This window comes from Mobula hypostoma, chromosome 11, assembly GCF_963921235.1.
Source record: "Mobula hypostoma chromosome 11, sMobHyp1.1, whole genome shotgun sequence".
NCBI classification, from domain to species: domain Eukaryota; kingdom Metazoa; phylum Chordata; class Chondrichthyes; order Myliobatiformes; family Myliobatidae; genus Mobula; species Mobula hypostoma.
This window is the reverse complement of record NC_086107.1, coordinates 67,117,021-67,139,575: the sequence shown is the minus strand read 5'-3', so window position 1 is coordinate 67,139,575 and position 22,555 is coordinate 67,117,021. Positions and strand designations below refer to the sequence as shown.

General features: G+C 43.6%; 1 protein-coding gene across 3 annotated transcripts in view; it reads right to left on the bottom strand.

Annotated features, from left to right (window-relative positions):
- arhgap1 (Rho GTPase activating protein 1) overlaps window positions 1–20,625 on the bottom strand; it is a 69,316-nt gene extending 48,691 nt beyond the window's left edge. Inside the window, exons 1-2 of one of the 3 annotated variants that reach the window (XM_063062218.1) lie at window positions 20,549–20,625; window positions 14,640–14,808 (exon numbers count right to left, since the gene is read on the bottom strand). In XM_063062218.1, the coding sequence (XP_062918288.1) occupies window positions 14,640–14,784 (145 nt within the window). In that variant the 5' untranslated portion in view covers window positions 14,785–14,808; window positions 20,549–20,625. Of the gene's footprint in view, window positions 1–14,639; window positions 14,809–20,023; window positions 20,337–20,548 lie in introns of those variants that run through there. The other 2 variants (XM_063062220.1, XM_063062217.1) reach the window with 2 other exon arrangements.
- Window positions 20,626–22,555: the final 1,930 nt, after the last annotated feature.

Genomic DNA, 22,555 nt, shown 5'->3' with positions numbered 1-22,555 from the left:
AGACAGTTGGAGAGAGAAGAGAGAGAGAGGGACAGACAGTTGGAGAGAGAGGAGAAACAGAGGGAAAGGGAATTTGAGCTGGAGAAGTTAAAGATAAGGGCCGAGCAGGGGCTCGTGCCGAACCAAGGTGGAGGGTTCCGGGCGACCCAGGAGGTTAGGCTGGTTCCCCCTTTTGACGATACCGATGTGGATCGGTACTTTCTCCACTTCGAAAAAGTAGCTATAAGTCAGGACTGGCCGAGGGATAAGTGGGTTGTCTTACTTCAGAGTGTACTGAAAGGGAAAGCCCAACAAGCTTACTCAGCTTTATCCGCGGAAGATGCCCAGAAGTATGAGGTGGTGAAGGAGGCCATCCTCAGGATTTATGAGTTGGTCCCGGAGACATACCGGCAGAGGTTCCGGAATGCGAGGAAGCGGTGGGACCGCACGTATTTGGAGTTTGCTCGTGAGATGCAAACATATTGTGAGCGTTGGTGCGCCTCGAAGGGGGTAGAGGGGGATTATGACAGACTGCTACAGCTGATCCTGATTGAGCAGTTTAAAGGTTGTGTCCCTGAGGGTATGAGACCCTACCTCGATGAGAAAGAGGCAGCCACGTTAGCCGCAACTGCTAAGTTAGCGGATGAGTATGCGTTGACGCATAAAATGAAGTTTGCCCCGAGTAAAGGCTACCAGAAGGGTAGTCAGGACGGCGGGGGGGAGTCCACCGGAAAAGTCAGAAAGTAAGCCGGGGACTAGTGAAAAGGATAAGGTAGACCGGGAGCAGTCTGGTAGGAAGTCTCCTGGGGTCGTCTGTTAAAATTGTGGGAAAGTCGGACACTTTGCGTCCAGGTGCTTTGCCCCAAGGAAGGAGACGGGGAAAGGAAAGACGGGGGTTCCGACTGGCTGTATTGAGCCGGCAAACCCACCCCCAAGGGGGAGGAGGTCTGATAAAGTTCAGGAAGGGCGCGAGAAGTTTATCTCGGCCGGATTGGTGTCAGTGAAGGAGGGGTTAAAACCAGTTCCAGTGCGGATCTGGAGAGACACGGGAGCGTGTCAGTCACTAATACTGAAGAGTGTATTAGAGTTTGGCTCAGAGACTGAGACTGGGGAGGTCAGTGTGATACAGGGCATTGGACAAGGGACTGAAACCGTGCCTTTGCACCAGATACACCTACAAAGCAACCTGGTCTCTGGACTAGTCACAGTCGGGGTGAGGTCCGAGTTACCGATGAAAGACGTGGAAGTCTTGCTCGGAAATGACCTCGCGGGAGGAAATGTGTTCCCCGCCGTAAGACTGACAAGTCAGCCTGCCAGCATGGAGGCCCCGCCCGTGGACTCGCAGGTTTATCCCGTTTGCGCAGTAACTCGGCGGATGGCGAGGAAAGCTGCAGAGGCCGACATGAATTTAGCTGAAACGTTTCTGCCCACCCTGTACGGGGGGGAAATAGAAAGTGAAAAGACGGAACGAAATGAAACAAGAGGAAGTAAGGGAGCTGAGGCAGACTTAGCATTAGCCAGGGGGGACTTTATACAGGCCCAGGAGCGGGACGAGGAGCTGATGGATTTGGCAGAGACAGCTCTTTCCGAGGCCGAATTAAAAAAGGAACCAGTAGGCTATTATGTAAAAGAGGGAGTACTAATGAGGAAATGGAGACCACCTACTGTGCCCGCAGATGAGGAATGGGGAGTTGTACACCAGGTGGTAGTGCCGAAGATTTATAGGGGCGAGATTTTTAACCTGGCCCACGAGGTACCCCTCGGTGGACACTTTGGGGTGAGGAAGACAGTCGACAGAATTATGAAAGACTTTTACTGGCCAAACATGAGGAAAGATATTGTTGAATACTGTAGGCGATGTCATTTGTGTCAGGTAGTAGGGAAGCCAAATCAGGTCCTGCCTAAAGCGCCCCTTCAACCGATACCCGCTTTCGGGGAACCTTTTTCCCGAGTCATTGTGGATTTTGTTGGTCCCCTGCCCAGAACTGCGAGTGGGCGGGAGTATGTGATGACCATGATGTGCGCCGCCACCAGGTTTCCGGAGGCTGTGCCCCTGGCAAGCGTGAAGGCGCCCGCCGTGGTAAAGGCACTTGTGAAATTTTTCACTACGGTAGGGCTGCCCAGGGAAATCCAGTCGGATCAGGGGAGTGTCTTCACATCTCACACCTTCCGACGGATGTTGGATGAGATGGGAGCAAAACAGATTTTAGCCTCTGCGTACCACCCTGAGTCACAAGGGGCGTTGGAACGATTCCACGCCACCTTAAAGACAATGATTAAAATGTATTGTCAAGAAAACGCTAGGAGCTGGGATGATGCTTTGCCCCTCCTCTTATTTGCCGTGAGGGACACGGTCCAAGAGTCATTGGGGTTCAGCCCATTCGAGCTCGTCTTCGGTCATCGGCCCAGAGGACCCTTGACCTTACTAAAAGAGCAATGGTCCAGTCCGGCAGTTCAAGTTAATGTGATTGATTATGTTTTAAAATTTCGTGAGAGGCTGGAAAGGATCTGTGACCTTGCCAAAGAGAATCTGCGGCATTCCCAGACTAAAATGAAAACATGGTATGATAGGCGTGCCCGCGAAAAAGAGTTCCAAGTGGGCGATCGGGTCTTAGTTCTGTTCCCAGTGGTAGCCAACCCCCTTCAGGCGAGATTCCACGGTCCGTACAAGGTAACTAAGAAGATAGACCCTTTGAACTATGTTATCGAAACCCCGGACAGGCGTAAACCCACACAGTTGGTACACATTAACATGTTAAAAGCCTACCACGATCAGACAGAAAACCCGGTTGGTGTTATCACAGAAATTACTGAGACTGGAGAGTCGAATGAGACGGGAAAAACCCATCTTGAAAGGGTGAATATGGTGCCGACCCGATTGGAGAACTCCATTGTTCTGGCTAATCTTGCTGACAAAGTCTCTCACCTCACCCCCGAACAAAGCGGGCCATTGATAAAGTTAATTGAACGGCACACAGATGTATGTCCCGATGTCCCGAGGCGATGCAAAGGGACGGTGCATGATGTTGTAGTCACCTCCGATCAGCCTATTAAACAGCATCCCTATAGGATGAACTTGGAGAAGGGCAAACTAGTGGAGAAAGAGATTGAGTACATGCTAGCCACAGATATTATTAGGCCATCCCTGTCGGAATGGGCGTCTCCCTGCGTGGTTGTCCCGAAAGCCGATGGGGGCATCCGATTCTGTACAGATTACAGAAAGGTGAACGCCATCACAAAAACTGATGCTTACCCCATCCCAAGGATAGACGATTGCATCGATAAAGTGGGGAGAGCCACGTACATCACCAAGGTCGACTTGCTGAAAGGATACTGGTGTGTCCCTTTAACCGACCGGGCTAGAGAAATCTCGGCATTTGTCACCCCCTCCGGTTTGTATGAGTATAATGTTCTACCTTTTGGCATGAAAAACGCCCCAGGGACCTTCCAGAGAATGATTAATTCAGTAATAAAGGGACTCAGGAACACAGAAGCATATATTGAGGACTTAGTGGTCTGGAGTAACACGTGGGAGGAGCACATTGTGGCAGTAGAGGAGCTATTTAAACGGCTGTCTGAAGCCAGCCTGACAGTGAACCTCGCAAAAAGTGAGTTCGGCCACGCGAAGGTCACTTATCTGGGATTTGTGGTGGGACAGGGGCAGCTGGCTCCGATGCAGGCTAAGGTGCAGGCTATCTCAGAGGTCCCCACCCCGACAGACAAGAGAGCCCTGAGAAGGTTCTTAGGGATGGTGGGGTACTACAGGAAGTTTTGCAAAAACTTTGCGGATATTACTCTCCCTCTCACTAGGCTTTTGCCAAAGAATGTGAAGTTCGTGTGGGACGACCTTTGTCAACAAGCCTTCGAGAGTCTGAAGGCGATTCTATGTCACCATCCTGTGCTGAATGCGCCTGACTTTTCAAAACCCTTCTCCCTAGCAACAGATGCTAGCGACGAAGCTGCCGGGGCGGTGCTGTTGCAGACAGACAAAGATGGGGTTGAGCACCCAGTCGCTTACTTTTCTAAGAAATTTAATACCCATCAGAGGAACTATTCCACTGTGGAAAAGGAGTTACTGGCCATCATACTAGCATTACAACATTTTGAAGTTTATATTTGCCCGGCACGAAAACCACTGGTAATTTACACTGACCACAACCCATTAGTGTTTTTGGCCACTATGAAAGATAAAAACAGAAGATTGCTAAGTTGGAGTCTGATGCTACAGGAATTTGATATAAAAATTAGACATATAAAAGGCACGGAAAATGTGATCGCTGACTGTCTGTCAAGGTGTTGACAGCTTCAAATTCTCTGTATTAGCTAAATAACTGTTAAAGATGTATATTGTGTATGTATCAGATAATGTAGTCATGTTTGTAATTTTTACCTCCCGGTAAAAATCCTTAAAGGGGGGAAGTGTTACGAGAATACACATAAAATTAAGATGTTTGCTGGCCTGGGCTAGCATCGGTGGCATCAGCAGTTGGTCTGCCACCTGCCCTCAGGGGAAGGAGAGATAAGGAACAATGGAGCAGCGTCTGGAGATGTGTAATGAAGGGATGTGGGAGGAAGAGCTGTCTGGAGCGGCTCCCCCCTTTGAACCCTGAACTGTTTGAAGTGATGGACAGGCGATACCCCAGCAGGGGGATAAAAAGGGACAGGTTCGCTAAGACAGACACACACGCCACCCGAGGTAACGAGACCCTGGAAGCGGTGCGCTTCTCACGAGTGGGTGAGAAGTCCCAGACAACGACAAGGGTGGAAAGGTACGATCAGCGGGAACCCGGTGTGTGTCCGCCCTTGCCTGGGTGCCGGGTTCACTGCAGAGGATCGACCGCATCTGGAGGAGGGGTCACAGTCGGTGACCTCAGGTGACATCACCAAGGACCCGCCCAAATGCTGTTTGTGAGCCATCTCGCTGGTCTGTGAGTGAAGCTGTGCTGAATGATGAGTTGTTCCTATTCTATGTCTCTCTTCCCCACCTTGTCCATCGCCATGACAACGATTACTGCGAACTGAACTACAAACTGGACTGAACTTTGAGTCATTTTGAAATTGGTCATTTACCCCTAGACAACGATAGAGCTTGATTGATGCGGTTATCTTAATTCTGTGCACATGTGCGTTTATCATCGCTGAACTGTTGCATTTATTATCCTTTCGATTAATGTGTTGCTTGTTTCTTTAATAAAACTTTCTTAGTCCTAGTACTCCAGACTCCAACTGAGTGATCCATTTCTGCTGGTTTGGCAACCCAGTTACGGGGTACGTAACAACAGTAAAAAAAAGTCTCAAAGTCTCTCTAAAGTCCCATCATCTCACGCAGACGGTAGAAGGAAGGAAAAAAACTCTTCCTGCCATGAGCTTCCAGCGTTGCACACTTGCCGATGCAGCACCCTGGAAGCACCCAATCACAGCCGACTCTTGAGTCTGTCCGAAAACTTTGAGCCTCCGACCAGCGCCCCGACACCGAGCACCACCTCTGCTGAGCGCTTTGACCCCGGCCCCAGCAACTGGCAAAGCCGAGGATTTGGGGCCTTCCCCTCTGGAGATTCTCGATCGCACAGTAGCAGCAGCAGCGAAGCAGGCATTTCAGAAGTTTCTCCAGATGTTCCTCCGTGCTTCTCACGTCTGTCTCCATCAAATCAGGATTGTGCACGGTACCTACTTACAAATACGATATAATTTTGGAGCAGCCGTGTGCGCTGTGTCACGCCGCCATCTTCTCCTCCTACTCCTACTTTTATTTTTACACATTTCATTAATCTGATTACATACCATTCCTCAATGTCTCTGTGGCTACTAGAGGGTCTGGTGTACAATCCCATCAGCGTGATTGCACTTTCCTGTTCCTGATTTCTATCCAAATGGTCTCGGTGTCTGACCCCCTCCATTATGTCTCCCCTGAGTGGAGCTGTCATATTGTCCCTGATTAGTAGTCTAAGTCCACGCACCCCTCCCCCCCACCACTTTTACTTCCTCCTCTACCTTTTCCAAAACTTCGAATAACTGGTACATTAATCACCTATTCTTGCCCCTCTCTCATCCGTGTATCAGTAATGGCCACACCCTCGTGGTTCCATGTACTGATCCATGCTCCAAGTTCATCTCCCTTAACCATAATACACCTAGCATTAAAATATACACACTTCAAACTATACACACTTCAAACTATCTGACCCATCATACCTGTTATTTATATTTTGCTTTTCAACACTTTCCCTAACATCTGCCTTCCTGTCCGATCCTTCCCTTAATGACCTGATTCTCTGGTTCCCAGCCTCCAGCAAAACTAGATTAAACTCTCTGGAATAGCACTGGCAAACCTCCCAGCCCGGACAATAGGTTCCCCTCCAGTTCAGGTGCAACCCATTCCTCTTGTGCAGGTCATTCCCTCCCCCAGATACGGTTCCAATAATCCAAGAACTTGAAATCCTGTCCCCGCACCATTTCCTCATTGGTGCTATCACCCTTTTCCTACCTGCACTAATCTGCAATCAGATTACTACTTTCAGGTTTACCTAGGTTTACAGGAATGCTCCTAGGAATGTAAGCAGTTTGATGAGTCTGGGCCTGTACTTGCTGGAGTTTAGAAGAATGAGGAGGGATTTAATTGAAAGCTTCTGAAAACTGAAAAGCCTGGAAAGCGTGGACATGTAGGGGATATTTTCAATAGTGGGAGAATCTAGGACCAGAGGGCACAGCCTTGGAAATACAAGAAACATCCCTTTACAACAGAGAAAAGGAGAAATTTATTTAACCAGAACATGATGAACCTGTGAAAGTCATTGCTCCGTATGGTTGTGCAAGCCAAGACATTGGGTATATTTAAAGCAAATTTTGATACATTCCTGATTAGTAAGGGTGTCAAAGATTACAGGGAGAATGCAGGAGAATGGAGTTCAGAAGAAAAGTAATCAGACAAGATCGAATGGCAGAACAGAATCGATGGGCCAAATGCCGTAATTCTCCTCCAACGTCTTATGGTCTTAAGGCCCAAAGTAAACTATGAACTAAAGATATCACTGGAAGGCCAAAGTCCAACTTATGTAGAGTAAATCTTGTATTCATACAGATACCTGATGATCCTCTTACAAGCAGGCAAAATTTTTCTCACAAGCTGACCTTAAATGATGAAGTCTATGCTTCTGAATGTTTGTGTACTAAGGATCAAAGATCAACTTTATTCAACAAACACCACTGGTAAGAATTTGTTGTAGCGGACATGCAACAAAAATATTAAACAATTAAAAAGAAAAAAGAATCACATAAATTCTGCTCAAATATATAAATACCAGCATATATTTACAATGCAAACAGAACTTTTGTTAAAGAGTGATTTAAAGCCAGAGAGTAGTGGTGGATAACTGTTTATCAGGTTGGAGGCCGGTGACCAATGGTGTGCCTCAGGGATCTGTACTGGGTCCAATGTTGTTTGTCATATACATTAATGATCTGGATGATGGGGTGGTAAATTGGATGAGTAAGTATGCAGATGATACTAAGATAGGTGGAGTTGTGGATAATGAAACATGCTTTCAAAGCCTGCAGAGAGATTTAGGCCAGTTAGAAGAGTGGGCTGAAAGATGGCAAATGGAGTTCAATGCTGATAAGTGTGAGGTGCTACACTTTGGTAGGGCTAATCAAAATAGGACATACATGGTAAATGGTAGGGCATTGAAGAATGCAGTAGAACAGAGGGACCTAGGAATAATGGTGCATAGTTTCCTGAAGGTGGAATCTCACGTGGATAGGGTGGTGAAGAAAGCTTTTGGTATGCTGGCCTTTATAAATCGGAGCATTGAGTATAGGAGTTGGGATGTAATGTTAAATTTGTACAAGGCATTGGTAAGGCCAAATTTGGAGTATTGTGTACAGTTCTGGTCACCGAATTATAGGAAAGATGTCAACAAAATAGAGAGAGTACAGAGAGGATTTACTGGAATGTTACCTGGGATTCAGCACCTAAGTTACAGAGAAAGGTTGAACAAGCTGGGTCTTTATTCTTTGGAACGTAGAAGGTTGAGCGGGGACTTGATAGAGGTATTTAAAATTATGAGGGGGATAGATAGAGTTGACGTGGATAGATTTTTTCCATTGAGAGTAGGGGAGATTCAAACAAGAGGACATGAGTTGAGAGTTAGGGGGCAAAAGTTTAGGGGTAACACAAGGGGGAACTTCTTTACTCAGAGAGTGGTAGCTGTGTGGAACGAGCTTCCAGTAGAAGTGGTAGAGGCAGGCTTGATATTGTCATTTAAAGTAAAATTCGATAGATATATGGACAGGAGCGGAATAGAGGGTTATGGGCTGAGTGCAGGTCGGTGGGACGAGGTGAGAGTAAGCATTCAGCATGGACTAGAAGGGCCGAGATGGCCTGTTTCCATGCTGTAATTGTTATATGGTTATAAAGTGCTTACAATGCAATGAACTAGAATGGCTAACTAGACTATATCAGATTAACTTCCAGGAGGAAGAAGCTTTTAAGGTGGCTTAAAGTTTCTGTTTTAAATTCTCCTAAAGGGCTTTCCAGAAGGGAGCTCTTGGAAAAGGTATTTTGTTGGGTGGATAGTCTCCATAATAATTTCCCTGCCCACTTCATTGTCCTGGACATATAGATGGTAAATTGATGACCTTTTCTGTTGTCCGAACAGTTCACTGTAGTTTTCATATACTGAGAGAGGATGCGGCACCAAACCAGACAATAAATGCGGTAGTTATAGGGGACTTTATCGTAAGGGGAACGGACAAGAGATTCTGCGAGCCAGACAAGGATACCCGGATGGTGTGTTGTCTCCCTGGTGCCAAGGTACGGGATGTCTCAAATCGAGTCCAGAGTATTCTGAGGAGAGAGGGCGAGCAGCCGGAAGTCTTGGTACATGTTGGTACCAATGACATAGACAGAGAAAGAGAGGAGGTCCTGAAGAAAGATTACTGGGAGCTAGGAAGAAAATTGAAAAGCCGGACCTCCAGAGTAATAATATCAGGATTGCTGCCTGAGCTGCACGCTAATGATGGTAAGAATAGCAAAATTAAGCGGATGAATGTGTTGCTAAGTAACTGGCGCAGGGGGCAGGGTTTCAAATTCTTGAATCATTGGGATCTATTTTGGGGAAGGTATGACTTGTACAAAAAAGATGGATTACACCTGAACTCAAAAGGTACTAACATCCTAGCAGGATTGTTCAATATAGCTGTTAGGGAGGGTTTAAACTTAGTTGGCAAGGGGAAGGAAACCAAGGTGTTAGGATGGAGGAAGAGGAAAATAGAAATAAGTCAAAAATACTGTGCAGCAAAGATGGCAAGAAGGACAGGCCGGTGAATATACAGGATAATTTGCTGCAAAATAGATATTTAGCACAAGTGGCAACAGGTACCGATCTAAGTGTACTGTACTTAAATGCATGCAGCATTAGAAATAAAGTGGATGACCTTGCTGCACAGCTGCAGGTTAAAAGGTATGACATTGTGGCCATCACCGAGTCATGGCTAAATGATGGATGTGATTGGGAGCTGAATATCCAAGGATACACAGTGTACAGGAAGGATAGGGAGGTAGGTAAAGGGGGTGGCGTGGCCCTGATGGTAAGTAACGATATCAAATCAATAGAAAGAAGGGACATAGGATCAGAAGAGGTAGAATCCTTATGGGTAGAATTAAGAAATGGCAAGGATAAAAAGACACTAATAGCAGTTATATACAGGCCTCCCAAACAGCAGTCGGGATGTGGACTACAAGTTGCAGCTGGAAATAGAAAAAGCGTGTCAGAAGGACAATGTCAAGATAATTATGGGGGATTTTAATATGAAACTGGATTGGGAAAGTCGGGAAGGTAATGGATCTCAGGAGAGGGAGTTTGTAGAATGCCTACAGGATGGCTTTTTGGAGCAGCTTGTCCAGAAGCCCACCAGGGGACCGGCTGTTTTGGATTGGGTGTTGTGTAACGAACCTGAGGCGATTAGGGAGCTGGAGGTAAAGGAACCTCTTGGAAGTAGTGATCATAATATGATTGAGTTCAGTTTCAAATTTGAAAAGGATAAGCTGATATCAGGTGTAGCGATATTTCAGTGGAACAGGGGAAATTACAGTGATATGAGAGAGGAACTGGCCCAAGTCAATTGGAAAAGTAAACTAAATGGAGGGATGGCAGAGCAGAATTGGATGAAATTCCTACAAAAAAATAAGGAAAATGCAGGAAAAATATATTCCAAGAAAAAAGAAAATCATGAATGGAAAAATGGCACAAATGTGGCTAACGAGAGAGGTTAAGGCAAAAATAAAAGCAAAAGAAACGGCGTACAAGGAAGCAAAAATTAGTGGGAAAAATGAGGACTGGAAGACCTTTAAAAACTTACAGAAAGAAACTAAGAAAGTCATTAGGAAAGAAAAGATGAATTATGAAAGGAAGTTAGCAATTAACATAAAAAAGGATACTGAGTTTTTTTTAAATATATGAAGAGTAAAAGAGTGACAAGGGTAGATACAGGACCGATTGAAAATGATGCTGGAGTAATTATAATGGATAACAAAGAGATGGCGGAGGAACTGAATGAGTATTTTGCACCAGTCTTCACAGTGGAAGACATGAGCAATATACCTGATAGCCAGAGGTATCAGGGAATAGAATTAGGTACAGTCACGATAACTAGAGAGAAAGTGCTTGGGAAGCTAAGTGGACTAAGAATAGATAAGTCTCCCGGCCCGGATGAGGTGCACCCAAGGGTTCTGAAGGAGGTGGCATTGGAGATTGTGGAAGCATTGGAAATAATCTTCCAGGAATCAATAGACTCTGGCATGGTTCCGGAGGACTGGAAGGTCGCAAATGTAGTTCCACTATTTAAGAAAGGAAGGAGGCAGCAAAAAGAAAATTACAGACCTATTAGTCTGACATCGGTAGTTGGAAAGATATTGAAGTCAATCCTCAAGGATGAGGTTATGAAATACCTCGAGGTGCATGACAAGATAGGCCGGAAGCCAGCATGGTTTCATGAAGGGAAGATCCTGCCTTACCAACGTACTGGAATTTTTTGAGGTAATCTCGAATAAGATTGACAAGGGAGAGGCTGTGGATGTCGTGTATTTGGATTTTCAAAAGGCCTTCGATAAGGTGCCACATATGAGGCTGCTTAGAGCCCATGGAATTATAAGAAAGATATTGAATCTGTGGAATTCTCTGCCACAGCAAACTGTTGAGGCCAGTTCATTAGCTATGCTTAAAAGGAAGTTAGATATGGCCCTTGTGGCTACAGGGGTCAGGGGGTATGGAGGGAAGGCTGGGTTCTGAGTTGGATGATCAGCCATGATCATAATAAATGGCGGTGCAGGCTCGAAGGGCCGAATGGCCTACTCCTGCACCTATTTTCTATGTTTCTATGTTTCTATGAAATGGGTGGACCATTGGCTGATAGGCAGAAAGCAAAGGGTGGGAATAAAGGGATCCTATTCTGATTGGTTGCCGGTTACTAGTGGTGTTCCGCAGGGGTCGGTGTTGGGGCCACTTCTTTTTACGATGTATATCGATGATTTGGATTATGGATTAAATGGTTTTGTGGCCAAATTTGCGGATGACACCAAGATAGGTGGAGGAGCAGGAAATGTTGAAGAAACGGAAAGGTTGCAGAGAGACTTAGTCAGTTTAGGAGAGTGGGCAAAGAAATGGCAGATGAGATACAACGTTGACAAATGTACGGCTGTACATTTCGGAAGAAGAAATAATCGGACAGATTATTATTTAGATGGGGAGAAAATTCAAAAATCGGAAGTGCAAAGGGACTTGGGGGTCCTCGTGCAGGATACCCTAAAGGTTAACCACCAAGTTGGATTGGCGGTAAGGAAAGCAAATGCTACGTTGGCATTCATTTCAAGAGGAATAGCGTATAAGAGTAAGGAGGTGTTGATGAGGCTCTATGGGGCATTAGTGAGACCTCATTTGGAATACTGAGTGCAGTTTTGGGCCCCCTATCTTAGAAAGGATATACTGATGTTGGAGAGAGTTCAGAGAAGATTTACGAGGATGATTCCTGGAATGCAGGGGCTAACACATGAGGAGCATCTGTCGGCTCTTGGATTGTATTCATTAGAGCATAGAAGAATGAGAGGGGATCTCATAGAAACGTTTCGAATGTTGAAAGGGTTGGACAGAGTAGATGTGGAAAGGTTGTTTCCCTTGGTGGGTGAGTCCAAGACAAGAGGCCATAGTCTTAGAATTAGAGGGTACCCAGTTAAAACAGAGATGAGGAGAAATTTTTTTAGCCAGAGGGTCGTGGATTTGTGGAATTCGTTGCCACATATGGCTGTGGAGGCCCAATCATTGAGGGTGTTTAAGGAGAAGATTGACAGGTATCTAATTAGTCAGGGTATCAAGGGATATGGGGAAAAAGCCGGAAATTGGAACTAGATGGGTGAATAGTTTAGCTCATGGGGGAGCTGCGGAGCAGACTCAATGGGTCGAATGGCCTACTTCTGTTCCTTTGTCTTGTGATCTTGTGATAATGGCTGCTCTCTATGATAGCAGTGTGAAATTGCACCAGTGTATTCTGGGTAAGTTAGATTTTGCCAACTGCCACACAAACTAAGTCTACTACTGAGCCTGCTGTTAATGAAGGAAATATGGTTCTCCCACAGGGCCTGTGAAATAATCATGTCCAGGTACCTGGATGTTAAAACAGTGCTAACTATAGAGTTTGTTGATGATGAGTGGGTGGAGAAGACTTATTTCTCCTGAGGTTGATATACATCTCCACAGTTTTGAGGGCATTCAGTTCCAAGTTGTTGGGATTGCACCAGGCTTGGATTTGTTGCCTCTGTTGATTAGTCCTGACAGTGGTGTCATCCACAATCTATCAGTTTAACTGCTGGAGCACTGGAGATGGTGTAAATGGTGCCCAGGGAAACTAGGAGAGTGGACAGAACACATCCCTGTGGCGCACCAGTGCTGACTGAGCGGGATACGCAGATGTGCCTGCCTGGTCTCACATACTGCCTCCAGTCAGAACTATTGGTGAATGATTTCTGTTTATACAATGACTCAAGATTTTAAAGCCAAGACAGATTAAACTTTCTTATGTTTAAGAGATATAGTAGGGCATCCAAAATGTGAAGAGATCCAACAAGTAGCAATCTAATAATGTCCAGGTAATCTATTTGAATGACGTTGGCTGAAGAATAAATATTGGTCAGGATACAGAGAGAACCTTCCCTTTCATCTATCCAGCACTATGGCAGGGGTTTCCAACCTTTATTTTACCATTAACCAAGGGGTCCATGGAACTCCTGGATCTTTTATGCCCACCCAAGAACAGAAAGACCCTTAATTTAACATCTTATTCAAAATACACTTCTGACAATATAGTGTCCCCTTTGTGATGTACTGCAATGTCACCACAGATCAGGGATTCCCAACCTGGGGTCAACAGACCCATCGGTGAATGGCAGTGGTCCATGGCATGAAAAAGGCTGAGAACTCCTGCCATAGATTTTTGTCGCTCATGTATCTAGAGTGGGACTTGGTGCCAAATGTTCTAAGAGAAGAGTATAGTTCACTGAGCCAGAGTCAATACTGGGTAGGTGTGCCTGTAGATTGAAATGGGATTATACAGGGAGGTAGGTTCTGATTAAGCCTGGAGAATCAAGTCTTCTTCAACTAGATTACGGTCTGTAAACTTGGCATAGAAATAAATCGTAGTTGTAGGTCAGTTAGCGAATTTGCCTGCAACTAGACTGTGTTTGTGAAGGCTTGACATGGTGATGACAACTTGAATAATGACGTCAGAGCAATATATCTGAGACAACCTACTATGGATTGCAACTAAGGGTTGCAACATCCAGCTGGAAACTGTACAGTTGTGTGATGTAAAGAACCATTTAATCAGGCACATTGGTAATACCAGGTCCAAGAAAAATGGTACAAGCTTAGAATCAGATTTATTATCACTACATGCCATGCAATTTGTTGTTTCATGATAGCAGTACAGTGTACAGACATGACATTAGAATATATTACACAAATATAGTCCGAAAAATGAAATAACAAGGTAGCGTTCATGGATTTATTGGTCGTTCAGAAATCTGGTGGTATTGAAATTAATTAGGGATTGAAGCCTTTTAGACAGAGATCCAAGTTCTACTTTCAGAACTATTATTGTGCATCACTGAAAGGTCTGGGAAGATGAGCAAAGATATGAACAGCAGACAGTCTGGTGACAGATGATACCAAAGCTCAGGAGTGACGATGAGGAGTGCAAGGCCTCATCGTGGTAGACTGCAAGGCACCATTTTACAATAGACAGGATAAATGCCCAGGTGACTGACTGCTGGGTTTAAAACTATAAACCTAAAGCAAATAATAGAACAATATTTTTGTTGTGATCATTGTTTTGCTGATGGTCTTCTGTGACAACAGAATAGTCCACAAGTGAACCTGGTTCAAGCCAGCAGGGCATAAACAGTTTAATAGAATATCAACCCTGTTTTAACTTTGATGGGAAAGATAAATAAACAGGATCTATAATTCACCATTTTGTACTGCTGCAATTATCTAACTCTTTCCACCTCCTTAAGATAAGATTCAATATTTATAATTCTGCTCGTTGTAATTGCACAGACTGAGTGTTTACACCAAATCTGGCATTGAGCGGCAAATCCACCAGTGGAAACTAACCTGACTTTAAATCTTCATCATCCTCATTTTCCAATGGCCAGGACTTATCATCCATCGGAGAAAGTTTGAGCTGTCCAAGTGCATTGGAAGCATCATCGGACACCAGATCATCCTGTAAATCCACCAACAGATCGGCTGTTGCCATAGCTGCTACTTCTTCGTAACTCAACTGTAAAAGTGATTTACAGAAATAATCCTGGTTGCCAAAAAAGGTGTTTAAAATGAATCAGGCAAGCTTCTATACTTTAATAAACCAGTTTTCTATAAGACAGTACTGTTCTTGGTGCTGCTATAAATGTTTCAAATACATAACTGCACTCTTGGTCCTCCAGGTACAGCTGTTAGCTGCTGTCAGGAACCTGACACAACTCTCAACCTAGCTTACACTCCCGTCTATGGTTGGGGGTGCAAGCCAGTTTTCCTGTTTTATTTACTGGATTTCTAATTTGGCAGGAATACAGTAGTTTAGTCAATAAAACTGTTTTCTTTTCCTTACCCTTATTCATGTCAAATTATTCTTTTGTATTTCAAAGGAAAATATACTGATTCAAAAACAAATGATCCCGCCTTATATCTAATATAATTAACTTTTAAATGTTCTAGGCTTTTATTGATTTTAAAAGTGCAAGCCAGCTTTTCAGACCAGAGTCACAGTTTTCCCAGAATTCCTGTATGCTTGTTTCATGGACTTCACTACCCAGAATGAAAGCAATGGTAACACCTGATGAGACAGCCAACTGAGCACTGCTCGAGGAGTGGGAACATACACAGTTGCCAGAAAAAGTTTGTGAACCCTTTGCAATTACCTGGTTTTCTGCATTAATTACCCATAAAATGTGGTCTAATCTTCATCTAAGCCTCAATAATCAACAAAAACAATCCGCCTAAACTAATAACACACAAACACAATTGTACTTCTTTTCATCAATACTGAGTACACCATTTAAACACTCACAGTCTAGGTTCAAAAATGTATGTGAGCCTCTGGGGTAATGCCGTGGGTTGTGGAGGTGCCCTGCCCAATAAAAAGGACACAGAAAGTCAGGTTATTATAAATCATAGCCGATGCACCTTTCTGACATGGATTAAGGTTAATTATCGAATCTAAAATATATATAGGAGGAAGCATTGGAAAGGAAGAAAGTATAGTACTTAGGAAATTTCTAACTTGTAAATATCTAAAAAAATGTATTCTTGATAAGTTATATTTATTAGATAATTGTTCAAAAGACATAAGGGAACCATCTAAAAATAAATCCAAAAACCGTAAAATACCCTTAGTCTTCCAAGTTTTAATTTATAATATTATTATGAAACTTAGGAAAGCTCCATTTGATAAGATTAGGGTAGATTGGGAACAGGAATTGGGGCTTACCATTTCTGTGGATGATTGGGGGCAGATTTTACAATTAGTTAATACTTCCTCTATTTGTGCTAAACATTCCCTAATTCAATTTAAAGTGGTTCATAGAGCACATATGTCCAAAGATAAGTTAGCGCGTTTTTACTCGCATATTAATCCTTTCTGTGATAGATGTTCGGGGCAGATAGCCTCTTTAACTCATATGTTTTGGTCTTGCCCTACTTTGGAAACTTTTTGGAGAGATATTTTCAATATTATTTCTAAGGTATTAAATATAGATATCTCTCCTCACCCTATTACTGCTATCTTTGGACTACCTAAAATTTCTAGTAATCTTTCCCCTTCAGCCCGTAGAATGATTGCATTTCTTACTTTAATGGCGAAAAGATGTATTTTACAACATTGGAAAGAGCTTAATGCTCCAACTACCTTTTTTTGGTTTTCTCAGACGATTTTATGTTTGAATCTGGAGAAAATTAGAAGTAATCTTTATGATTCTTCATTTAAATTTGAACAGATTTGGGGACCTTTTATTCGATATTTTCATTTAATGTAATATTTACCCTTCTTGTTTTTTTTTTCACTGTTTTAATGGAGGTCGGGATTGAGGACGTGATTTTAAGTTTAACTCTGTTTGGTTTCAAGTTAGCCCATTGCTTTGCTTTGCTTTTAGTTAGTTGCACGGTGGGTTTTTTTTTTGGGGTTTTTTCTGCTTTTTTTTTCCATTGATATATATAAAATCTAGTATACTATTATGTTATCTTGCTTTCTTATGCTTAAATTACATTGTTTGTAGTATTTTCTTTTTGGTATTGTTATCTTTTGGAATTTTATTATACTTTAACATTGTATTAATGTTTATATGGCTTACCTTTTTTGTATACTTACTCAATAAAAAGATTTAAAAAGAAAAGAAAGTCAGGTTATTGACAGGGCTTGCTCTCAGACAATAATAGACAATAGGTGCAGGAGTAGGCCATTCGGCCCTTCAAGCCAGCACCGCCATTCACTGTGATCATGGCTGATCATCTACAATCAGTATCCAGTTCCTACCTAATCCCCATAACCTTTGATTCCACTATCTTTAAGAGCTCTATCCACCTCTTTTTTGAAAGCACCCAGAGAATTGACCTCCACTGCCTTCTGGGGCACAGCATTCCACATACCTACCACTCTCTGAGTGAAAAAGTTTTTCCTCAACTCCGTTCTAAATGGCCTACCCCTTATTCTTAAACTGTGGCCTCTGGTTCTGGACTCACCCATCAGCGGGAACATGCTTCCTGCCTCCAGCGTGTTCAATCCCTTAATAATCTTATATGTTTCAATCAGATTCCCTCTCATCCTTCTAAATTCCAGTGTATACAAGCCCAGCGGCTGCAATCTTTCAACATATGGCAGTCTCACCATCCTGGGAATTAACCTTGTGAACCTACGCTGCACTCCCTCAATAGCAAGAATGTCCTTCCTCAAATTTGGAGACCAAAACTGCACACAATACTCCAGGTGTGGTCTCACTAGGGCCCTGTACAGCTGCAGAAGGACCTCTTTGCTCCTATACTCAATTCCCCTTGTTATGAAGGCCAGCATGCCATTAGCTTTCTTCACTGCCTGCTGTACCTGCATGCTTGCTTTCAGTGACTGATGTACAAGAACACCTAGATCTCGTTGTACTTCCCCTTTTCCTAACTTGACTCCACTTAGATAATAATCTGCCTTCCTGTTCTTACCACCAAAGTGGATAACCTCTCATTTATCCACATTAAACTGCATCTGCCATGCATCCGCCCACTCACCCAACCTGTCCAAGTCACCCTGCATTCTCATAACATCCTCCTCACAGTTCACACTGCCACTCAGCTTTGTGTCATCTGCAAATTTGCTAATGTTACTTTTAATTCCTTCATCTAAATCATTAATGTATATTGTAAACAGCTGCGGTCCCAGCACTGAACCCTGCGGTACCCCACTGGTCACCGCCTGCCATTCCAAAAGGGACATGTTAATCGCTACTCTTCGTCTCCTGTCAGGCAGCCAATTTTCAATCCATGTCAGTACTCTGCCCCCAATACCATGTGCCCTAATTTTGCCCACTAATCTCCTATGTGGGACTTTATCAAAGGCTTTCTGAAAGTCCAGGTACACTACATCCACTGGCTCTCCCTTGTCCATTTTCATAGTTACACCCTCAAAAAATTCCAGAAGATTAGTCAAACACGATTTCCTCTTCGTAAATCCATGCTGACTCGGACCTATCCTGTTACTGCCATCCAAATGTGTCGTAATTTCATCTTTTATAATTGACTCCAGCATCTTTCCCACCACTGACGTCACGCTAACTGGTCTATAATTCCCTGTTTTCTCTCTCCCTCCTTTCTTGAGAAGTGGGACAACATTAGCCACCCTCCAATCCACAGGAACTGATCCTGAATCTATAGAACATTGGAAAATGATTACCAATGCATCCACAATTTCTAAAGCCACCTCCTTAAGTACGCTGGGATGCAGACCATCAGGTCCCGGGGTCTTATCAGCCTTCAGACCCAACAGTCTATCCAACACCACTTCCTGCCTAACATAAATTTCTCTTCTCAGGAATGATCTGTTTCTGTGCACCATGCTTTGATCAAAACAACTTTCAGAGGACCTTAGAAGAATTGTAGAAATGCATGAAGCTGGAAAAGGCTACAAATGCATCTCTAGAGATTTGAGCGTTCATCAGTCCACAGTAAGAGAAATTGTCTACAAATGGAAGAAATTCAGTAATGCTGTTACTTTCCCTAGGAATGGGTACCCTGCAAAGATCACACCAACAGCACAACATGCAATGCTGAAGGAGGCAAAGAAGAACCCAAGGGTAACAGCAAAAGACCTGCAGAAATCTCTAGAACTTACTAAAGTCTCTGTTCATGTGTCCACTATAAGAAAAACACAGAACAAGAATGGTGTTCGTGGAAGGACACCACAGAGGAAACCACTGCTCTCCAAAAAAAAATCGCTGCACCTGTCAAGTTTGTAAAAGACCACCTCGATGCTGCACATCTCAAGTTTGTAAACGACCATCTCAGTGTTCTACAATGCTTCTGGGACAACGTTCTACGGACAGCTGAGGCAAAAGTTGAACTTTCTGGCAGAAATGTACACTGCTAAGTTTGGAGGCACTGCACACCAACACCAAAACCTCATTCCAACTGTGAAGCACGGCGGAAGGAGCATTATGCTTTGGGGCTGCTTTGCTGCCTCAGGGCCTGGACAGCTTTAAATCGTTGAGGGAACAACGAATTCAAAATTGTAATATGATATTTTACAGGAGAATGTAGTGGTCCATCACCCAAGCTTAATAGAAGTTCAATGATGCAACAAGACAATGATCTGAAGCACAAGGGTAAATCAACAACAGAATGATTTGAGAAGAAAATTTGTTTTTTGGAATGGCCAAGTAAGAGTCCAGACCTTAACCCAACTGAAATGCTGTGGCATGACTTGAAGAGAGCTGTTCATGCACCGTATCCCAGAAATAATGATGAACTCAAACAGTTTTGTATCAGGGAATGGTCTAAAATTCCTCCTCGCCGTTGTGCAAGTCTGATCAGCAGCTACAGGAAACATCTGACGGACTTTATTGCTGCTAAAGGAAGTTCTACCAGTTATTAAGTAAAGGGTTCACACACTTTTTCCAGCCTGGACTGTGAATTACTGTATTAGGCAAAGCGTTCAATAAAGACATAAAAAGTACAGCTGTTTATATTATTAGCTTAAGCAGATTGTTTTTGGCTATTATTGTGACTTAGATGAAGATCAGACCACATTTTACGAGTAATTAATGCAGAAACCAGGTAATTGCAAAGAGTTCACAAACTTTTTCTTGCAATTGCATGTCTGACAAGTTATCAAAACAAAATATTCTGGTGACATAATCAACTTTCAGAAAAATTAATAAGGTTGGATAAAACATGCAAAAACAGGGTTCATTGTCAGATTAATGCATAATTAATCAGGTTACAATATTACACTTTTAGCTTACGTCAATATTTTTTTACATGCAGCGATTCAATCGTCCTGCTAAACATCTCCATTACTGGTGCAAAATCGTCACCTTAGAGAAGTACCCAAACAACGCAGCCAAAAGTATGGTGGGAAGGTAGAAATATTCCAGGGCGAATTCCAGAGCGAGTGTTGGGGGGTGGTGGGGGCGGCCCCGGGGGGAGACGATGCAATGAAAACAAAGCAGTCCGTGGGAAGGGGGGAATGAAGCGGGAGAGGAATAGTGAAGGGGGCAAAGAGTACGGTCAGACAGCGAGGTGAAAGGAAGCAAGGAGGAAAATAAAGAACAAGGTCCGACAGAGAGAGGGGAGGTGGGACTGATGGAACTAGGGAGCAGTACAACCGGATGAAAAGCAGAGTTGTACGGAGGAAGAGGTAGAATAGGTGCCCAGGCAGTCGGGGGTGGGGGGAGCAGGGGACGGGAGTTACGTCCTTGTAAATAGGTCCCCTCTGCACCGGCCTCTCACTTCCCGCACCCTCCGCTTCCTCAGTTTCTCGCTCTCACCTCCGCTGTCAACAGACAGAAATTCTCAGCTCGCAGCCGGACGGCTCGCCACCTGAACCGGAAGCCGTTCCCACCCCGGTCCGCCCGGTTTTACCTTCCTACACCGACCACGGTCATCCATTTCGAAGTCCCTCTGCAATTGCTGTCCCCACAAACATAATTTCTGACCCTACTAAATCGAAGGCAGGGATGGTAGAGTAATATTAAATCATCTTTCTTCATGTTACTGAACGTTGATTTTATTGTTTTATATTTTATGAATAACCTTTATCATATACCGGGGTGCTCTCTTCAGTTGCCTGATGAGGTAACCGTAGCCTCTGGCCAGAAACAGATATCGTCAGGTGGTGCCCAGCCTTCATAGAACGTTTCAACCCTTAATAGTCCGTTAGCCAGTAGGGTTCGTCGGTACCATCTGAGGGGAATAATACTCATAGTGATTTTTGGCAAGGTATACATCTCTAGAGTTAGAAAACATGTAATAGCATTGCACCAGTGGTAGCTTTATGTGTGCTATCATGCATTTTATAACACTACCCTAAAATAAGCATTTCTGAAAAGTGGCCAATATAAAGTACAACATATATATTCAACCTAGTGGTATTTTGTCATCAGTGATCCCTCAACATTGAAATTTGTCACAATGATAGCTGAGTTCAAGCACTTTTCATCAAATGTTGTTGTAAAATTCTACATTGAAAACTATGTCATTGGTGGCACTCACAGTACAGTGCCCAATTTCAGTAGAGTGAATCATTTCATTTTTAGAAAAATATTTGTCTGTTGTTTATTTTGGAAAAGTCAGTAAACACATAATAATCACATGGATTTGTAGAGAATTTATTCAGGAGTTCAAATAAGTTATCGCTTTTTGTATATATTCCATATTAACATCAGTACAGCAGAAAATGTTACCCCCGCCCCCAAAAACGTAAAAAAAACCTCATTTGGAGATATTTCTGGAGTTTTATCAATGTCATTCATGATATTTTCCATATTGTTGTATCAAATCAAAACAATCTTAAGCTTTTCCCATAGCATATAGAATTACAGTACAATAATTCAAATGTGGGGTTCCACACGGCCATAATCTAGGCCCCATTTGGTTGTAAAATGAATATATTTAATCAAAGACTGCTTTCCATACTTTGTTTTCCATACTTTCGTAACCTAGTAATTATCATAATAGTTTTCCAAGTCTTCCATGTCTTCCACATCTTCTTCTGAACTTTCCACACTCTCTGAGGTGGATGCCTGGTTCTCACAGTCTGCCAGTCTCCACATGTCAGTACACCTGAGGCCATTTGCAACACACATACATTTTGGGAGTGAACATTTTTTTGGACAGTTACAGGGCAGTAGGTCCAGGACAGCATCGGGTGCTGGCTGGCCTTCCATCCAGTGCACCACCAACTGTTCAGCTTCCTCTTCTCTCTCCATCTTCCATCCTCTGCCAACAGGGCTTGGCACTTGTGGGTCCTTCTCCAAACATCTCCGTATACCAGCCTGGTAGTTGGCTCGCTGTGCATGTTTTGTTAAGTAGTCCTTGCATGGTGGGAGTTGATGACTTTCGATTTCACCTTTTTTGGCACAGAAAAGGTGATACCCGAGCTCATTGACCTTGGTGGTCGATGCTTTTGGGGCATACAGGAGACATGTAAATGCCTCCAGTTTGTCCATTAGTTCTGGGGAGAGGTCCCATTCCTGACCCAGCTCTAAGAATGTATCCTGAGTTTCCCTGTTGCTGATTTTAGGGCACTTGTCTTCCCTTTGCCTGCAAAAGCGCTTACAGTGTCACATCCTGTATATGCACGCAACCTGATGAGAGCCCTACAAACCTCTATGCCAACAGTGGCAGCAACCTTCCTGATGTCTACAAGCCTTGTACAAGTTCTAGTGCCACACTTCTGGAACAATGGGGCCTCAATCTTGTCACAAAATGATAAAGACATCTGTGTCTTCTGAGCAGATCACTAGTGATTGGTATCCCTCTCTTGTGGCATGGAG